The 7,361-nt window shown below is 31.2% G+C and overlaps 1 protein-coding gene across 1 annotated transcript; it reads right to left on the bottom strand.

Annotated features, from left to right (window-relative positions):
• Positions 1-1,003: 1,003 nt before the first annotated feature.
• LOC139516218 (probable serine/threonine-protein kinase clkA) lies at positions 1,004-6,547 on the bottom strand. The gene is made up of 3 exons (XM_071306178.1): positions 6,484-6,547; positions 2,880-5,368; positions 1,004-1,068 (listed from the first exon to the last, which is right to left on the bottom strand). Exons 1-2 carry the CDS (start codon positions 6,530-6,532, stop codon positions 2,892-2,894), a joined length of 2,526 nt encoding a protein of 841 aa, XP_071162279.1. The 5' UTR covers positions 6,533-6,547; the 3' UTR covers positions 1,004-1,068; positions 2,880-2,891.
• Positions 6,548-7,361: the final 814 nt, after the last annotated feature.

Here is a 7,361-nt window from a genome sequence, read left to right as displayed (position 1 = left end):
AATAGTTAAAAAATAACATAAGGACCTAAGAGCTACTGTTCCACAGCTTCGACGTGACATGATACAGCTTATTCTTGAAATCAGGATAAAACCTATCTGTTGATCTGTATATCCATAAACATATATGCTTTTTTATGTATTTTTAAAGCTTTCAAACATTTGGCTTTGAGCGTTCCTGATGAAGGTAAATCCAGAAAAGCGCTTCGGACGCATAGAATATTTTAACGTATTGTTAATATTATATATATTAGATAATTATAAACCATACACAAGTTGTTTCCTTTTTCCTTTTCCGATATTGAGGAAAAACAATTTTTGAAAAAAAATAATTTTGATGAAAAAAATATTTTGTGAACAATAATTTTGAGGAAAGAAATATTTTGTGGGAAAAAACCCAGTTTAGACAAAATTTGAATATCGGAAAAGGAAAAAGGAAAAAGGAAACAAGTTGTGTCTGGTTAATTATAAAGGGTTGTTGTTCTTAAACTGTAAGAGATCAGCTACTAGTGTCAATATGAAGTTTTTTGTCGACTGAGCACATCAAACGAGCTAAACAAGACTTCGTATAAATGTATTTTTTTCACAATTTGAATATGATAACAAATAGATAATAGATGTGTCCGATTGTAAATGTGTCTTTTTCAGGAGAAAATACAATGCTTGTATTTGTTTTACAAGCAAACTGGACAATAACTTAATAAGTTCGTGCCAAACTCAAGAACGTAGGTACAAATTAAACATATTACTGTCGTTGTTTGTGAAGTTATCAGGATTGGGTCATGTATATTTGACGTAACAAAGACCTGATACTCAATGATATGGAGAGTTGATGGAAGCGGTACGGCCATAAAATTAAAAATAAAAAACAAGAACCAATTTTATAAAATGAATTTCAAGTTGTATCTTTTTCAAATTTTTTTCTGATCTTTAGAAAACAACTGCATTTATTTTTAAATACCCCATTTTACACACACACATATTTTTCAAGTAAAGAATAAGATGATTTGAAGATACATTTTATTCGAAGCAGCAACAATTGTCTTTATAACCAGTACATTCTAGTTCCACCTGTAAAAGAAAGATCAGAAGTCTTTACATATTTATTTTATTATATTCGTTGTATGAATGTTTTTTAGATATAAGTAAAACATATTATAAATGGAGGCAGGTCATGTCCTTTCCTATCCTATAAACGTGATAAATCGCAGAGTTTGAAATACGACAACATGAATTATGATGATTAAATATTATCAACTGCTACGATCAATTCAAAGACAAAGGCAAGTAACAAATAATCCACAGCGACAACTGAAAAATGATTACGACAAAGATACACACGAAGAAGTCTATATAAGAAGAGAAATTTCTTTAAATGAATCGATACAGATTTCAGTGTTCATGACTGTTTTTGAAATATTACATGCTCGAAAAAATATGACTAGGAGCTTTGAATTCGAACGAGTCGAAACAGAAACCTTCAAATCCTTTTTACGTTAACCTTGCATTACTTATATCATAGTGATAAACACCATATCAAAAACTGTGAAAAGAAAACAATATTACTTTCGATAAGTTAGAGTAATTGAAAACAAATCAGAAATCAAGGCATTTTTGGTTGTCTATCATGAAAACACGATAAATCACAAAATAAATGAAAAAAATGGATCTTCACTGTATGCACCCCTTCAAGTCTACCTTAGCCGTATTTGGCATAACGTTTTTAAATTTTGGATCCTCAATGCTCTTCAACTTTGTTCTTGTTTGGATTTCTAACTATTTTGATCTGATCGTCACTGATATGTCTTATGTAGACGAAACGAGCTTCTGGTTATACAAATTTTAATCCTGGTACGTTTGATAACTTTTTTTCTCATAATTTTTCTGATTTTAAATCAGCTGAATATAAAGTGTCATCAACTGAAAGAAACATATCTATGCAGTTTTTGAAATCAAACCAAAGATAGAAAATGACATTTTTGGGAATGTTAAATTGTCAAAAGTTTTTGGCTTCATCTTATTCATATTGTACAATAATATTTCAATTCTAAGATTCTGAAATCAAAACAAAACATCCTCTCGGGATTATATATTGTTTTTTTTTCTTTTTTTCATAAAATACCATCTTTATTCTTATAGATTGTGTTCACTGTTACCTTGTATTAAATTGTACTTGAAGTTTAAAAAATATTACATTACAAAAAAAAATCTTTCACCTTGCACCATTCTCCTGCAATAGGAAAAAATATAGATATAAAAAATCGAGAACCAATTAAACAAATTATTTTATGATAATGAAAGATAATTCATACAAACTGTAAAATAAATGTGTAGAACAACTGGAGGTACACCACAAATGGACAGTGGTTAGTGTACATCCCATGGATATATATGTATGTTAAGACTTTAACATGTGTTAATATGCTATGTTGAATTGGAGTGGATATAATAATTGATATGATTTTAAGTTTTTAATTGAAGTAAAGTGACGAATGTTGTTGTTGTTGTGTTGTTATTAACTATACAAATATAGATTAAATCTATTTTTTTTACACACATCTATATTTGTATATGCTGCGTCAATACAAATTTAATCTATCAAATTAATCATATATAATTATAAGTATATGTTATTCTGGTTGTTTTTGTTTGTATAAAGCGCTGACACTGACGAGTCATAATAATAACACACGTATTGCATCCTTCTTTAAAAGAAACCAAAAAATGCATATGCTTATCGCATGAGACGAAAAAAAAAAAAATAGCGCATGAGATGAAAAAATTAAAAAATATTGCATATCGCATGAGATGAAGAAATAGATAAATAAAGGATTATCTAGAAAAAAAAACTTTGCATGAGGAGTTGTAACCTTTGATCTTACCTTGATCTTATACTATACACCATATCCTCTATTAGTGAAGGTAATACTGTTTATGGTAGATCTCCTTCCACTATTTCTATTTATACCATTATATCCTCTATTTCCTTCGTGAATATGTCTGACTAAACCGTTACCATTACCATAACTGCCGTAATCGTGACTATATCTATGTCCTTTATTTACTATTATTTTCGTTGTTTTATCATTTCCATAACCGTTGTTTCTGTAACCATTTCCATAACCGTTGTTTCTGTAACCATATCCATAACCGTTGTTTCTGTAACCATATCCATTCCCTTTATTTACTATGATGTGAGTTTTATCATTTCCATAACTATTGTTTCGGTAACCATATACATAACCGTTGTTTCTGTAACCATATCCATTTCCTTTATTTACTATGATGTGAGTTTTACCATTTCCATAACCGTTGTTTCTGTAGCCAGAACCATTTCCTTTATTTACTATGATGTGAGTTTTATCATTTCCATAACCATTGTTATTGTAACCATATCCATTTCCTTTATTTAATATGATGTGAGTTTTGCCATTTCCATAACCATTGTTTCGGTAACCATATCCATAACCGTTGTTTCTGTAACCATATCCATTTCCTTTATTTACTATGATGTGAGTTTTGTCATTTACATAACCGTTGTTTCTGTAACCATATCCATTTCCTTTATTTACTATGATGTGAGTTTTACCATTTCCATAACCATTGTTTCGGTAACCATATCCATAACCGTTGTTTCTGTAACCATATCCATTTCCTTTATTTACTATGATGTGAGTTTTGTCATTTCCATAACCGTTGTTTCTGTAACCATATCCATTTCCCTTATTTACTATGATGTGAGTTTTACCATTTCCATAACCATTGTTTCTGTAACCATATCCATAACCGTTGTTTCTGTAGCCATAACCATTTCCTTTATTTACTATAATGTGAGTTTTACCATTTCCATAACCATTGTTTCGGTAACCATATCCATAACCGTTGTTTCTGTAACCATATTCATTTCCTTTATTTACTATGATGTGAGTTTTATCATTTCCATAACCGTTGTTTCTGTAACCATATCCGTTTCCCTTCTTTACTATGATGTGAGTTTTACCATTTCCATAACCATTGTTTCGGTAACCGTATCCATAACCGTTGTTTCTGTAACCATATCCATTTCCTTTATTTACTATGATGTGAGTTTTATCATTTCCATAACCGTTGTTTCTGTAACCATATCCGTTTCCCTTGTTTACTATGATGTGAGTTTTACCATTTCCATAACCAGTGTTTAGGTAACCGTATCGATAACCGTTGTTTCTGTTACCATATCCATTTCCTTTATTTACTATGATGTGAGTTTTACCATTTCCATAACCGGTGTGGTCGTTACCATAACCATCACCTTTGTTTACTACAATTTTCGTTGTTTTATCATTTCCACAACCGTCGTCGTAATCATAACCATATCCATTTCCTTTATTTACTATAATGTTCGTTAATTTACCATTACCATAACCGTTGTTATTGTAACCATATCCATTTCCTTTATTCACTATGATGTGAGTTTTACCATTTCCATAACCGTTGTTTCTGTAGCCATATGTATTTCCCTTATTTACTATGATGTGAGTTTTATCATTTCCATAACCATTGTTATTGTAACCATATCCATTTCCTTTATTTACTATGATGTGAGTTTTACCATTTCCAAAACCATTGTTATTGTAACCATATCCATTACCTTTATTTACTATGATTTTCGTTGATTTACCATTTCCATAACCGTCATGATCGTAACCATATCCATTTCCTTTGTTTACTATGATTTTCGTTGATTTACCATTTCCATAACCGTCGTGATCGTAACCATATCCATTTCCTTTATTTACTATGATTTTCGTTGACTTACCATTTCCATAACCGTCGTGATCGTAACCATATCCATGTCCTTTATTTACTATGATTTTCGTTGATTTACCATTTCCATAACCGTCGTGATCGTGACCATATCCATTTCCTTTATTTACTATGATTTTCGTTAATTTACCATTTCCATAACCGTCGTGATCGTAACCATACCCATATCCCTTATTCACTATGATTTTTGTTTTATCATTTTCATTACCGTCATAATCGTAACCATATCCATTTCCTTTATTTACTATGATTTTCGTTGTTTTACCATTTCCATAACCGTCGTGAGCGTAACCATATCCATGTCCTTTATTTACTATGATTTTTGTTGATTTACCATTTCCATAACCGTCGTGATCGTAACCATATCCATGTCCTTTATTTACTACAATTTTTGTTGTTTTGTCTTTTCCATAACCATCGTGGTCGTAACCATATCCATTGCCTTTATTTACCACAATATTAGTTGTTTTATCGTTTCCATAACCATCGTGATCGTAGCTATATCCACGTCCTTTATTTATTTCAATGTTTGTTGTTTTGCTTTTTCCATAACTACTTCCATTTGCTTAAAGAAAAGTATCAGTTTCTTACTCTTATAAGTTATTTAAGTAATGAAAAAGTAAAATCACAAAAAAACGAACTCAGATAAACAATTTAAAAAGAAAGTCCCTAATCAAATGGAAAAATCAAAAGCTCAAACACATAACAAGTGACATGTTTCTAAATTGTCACAGGCATTTTTGTATGTGCAAAATGGAGGATTAAACCAAGTTTTATAGCTAGCTTAACCTTTAACTTGTACAACAGTCACATCGAATTCCATTATGTGGACAACGATATCGTGAACAAAACAAACAGACATAATGTATAAAATTGTCAAAAATACGGATACACCAGTCAACATTGTGTTATAATCTTAATAACTATAAACCAAACATGTATGTACCAAAGAAGCACAACATGACATATAGACCAAGCATATCAGCATTTATTATATACTTAGTAGTAAATACATATAAATTGTATGTGTAATACAATCAATGGCAAGCGAGCTGTATCAGCCACCCGTGATGATATCGATATCAGCACGGTTGCAAAAGCTTTATCACATCTGTATGACGTCACGTCATCGATTACAGTCACTGTTGCAAAGGCTGTATCAAAACCCTAATCTGTATGACGTCATGTCAAACCTATAATCTGTATGACGTCATTTCAATCCTCTTTATCAGTATGACGTCATGTCAAATAAAAAACATCTACTTGAGATATATGTATATAATAAAGTGTATATGATATGGCTTTTTCAATATCACACACCGTATCAGAGCAGAGCTCTTGGGATTATATTGATGTCTCGGGTTGATACGGATGCGATATTGAAAAAGCCATATGATATTCTCTATATATTTTCCCTACGATATATTCCTTTAACTGCCTTAATAATGAGGGGGGATAGGAGGGGTCATGATCCCGAAATCCCGGGCTTAAAAACACGAAATCCCGAGGTCCCGAATTTAAATAAATAAAAATCCCGGATCCCGAAACTCGAAAAAAAGAATTCCTGGATGCCGAAGGGGTAAATCCCAAAATCCCGAGCTTAAAAACACCCGATCCCGGAATCCCGATAAAGGTCCTATCCCCCCTCAATAATGCACATAAACCAAAAGGAAAACTTACCCAATGCAATAAGAAGCAAGACCAAACAATGTTGTTTAAACTGAAGCATTGTTGACTAAGAGTAAAGAAAGAAATATGAAAATTAACTTATATAGTTTGAGATGCTCATTAGAAGAATCGGATAATTAAACAATGCTCACATCTGATTTAATAAACACAGAAGGAAACATGTTTTGCGTAGTATAAATATTACTTGTAAAATGTATTATGTAATCAATTTCAGTGAAATAGATTAAAAAAATAGAAAATGAGGAACTTTGATTACTTGCGTTACTTGTTGTTGCTTTGTGCATTAAAATTAAAGGCCCACGCTGAATGTTTACAAAGAACACACGAGGAAAATAAAAACAAAAACAAAAATAAAAAATCTTAAGTATGTTTTCCTGTTTATATTAGTCTGGTGAGGAAAACAATTATAGATTTGATGATTTCTTTATGTTTATGTAAATTGCCGACATAACTTATTTACAGCTTGTTATTTTCAGTGGCATATTAAATAGGTGGACAATTGAAAATCATTATTGAAAAATATTTGGACAATTAGTTCTTTAAATACATGATAGCTGCCAACAATACAACTGCAAACAAAACATGACTACATTTCGAGGTGTAACAAGATGGGGTGCACATAGATCTCTACTTTATGTCTGTTGCCTTTTTGTAGGTTTTTTTGTTTTCTCTTTGTGTCGATAAACTGAGTCAAACTTTTAAATCCGCTTTTTAAAGTTTGTTCCTATGTTGTTTTGTTCACCAATGTCATTAAACTGTAGATTGGGTGGATGGTTGGACGCTTTAAATGGTTAACACTGACACATTCTTTACGTGGCTGTCCTAAGTAAAAACCTGTAATTCAGTGGTCATCGTTTTGTCGATGTCTT

This window comes from Mytilus edulis, chromosome 3 (genome assembly GCF_963676685.1).
Source record: "Mytilus edulis chromosome 3, xbMytEdul2.2, whole genome shotgun sequence".
Classification (NCBI taxonomy): domain Eukaryota; kingdom Metazoa; phylum Mollusca; class Bivalvia; order Mytilida; family Mytilidae; genus Mytilus; species Mytilus edulis.
The sequence above is the reverse complement of the archived record's forward strand: the minus strand, read 5'-3'. Positions and strand labels throughout refer to the sequence as shown.

Coding starts and splice junctions, on each gene's coding strand:
- LOC139516218 (XM_071306178.1), bottom strand. CDS start 6,532: ATGCTTCAGTTTAAACAACATTGTTTGGTCTTGCTTCTTATTGCATTG. Junction 5,369..6,483: donor CTTGCTTCTTATTGCATTGG/GTAAGTTTTCCT, acceptor CTTTTCTTTAAG/CAAATGGAAGTAGTTATGGA.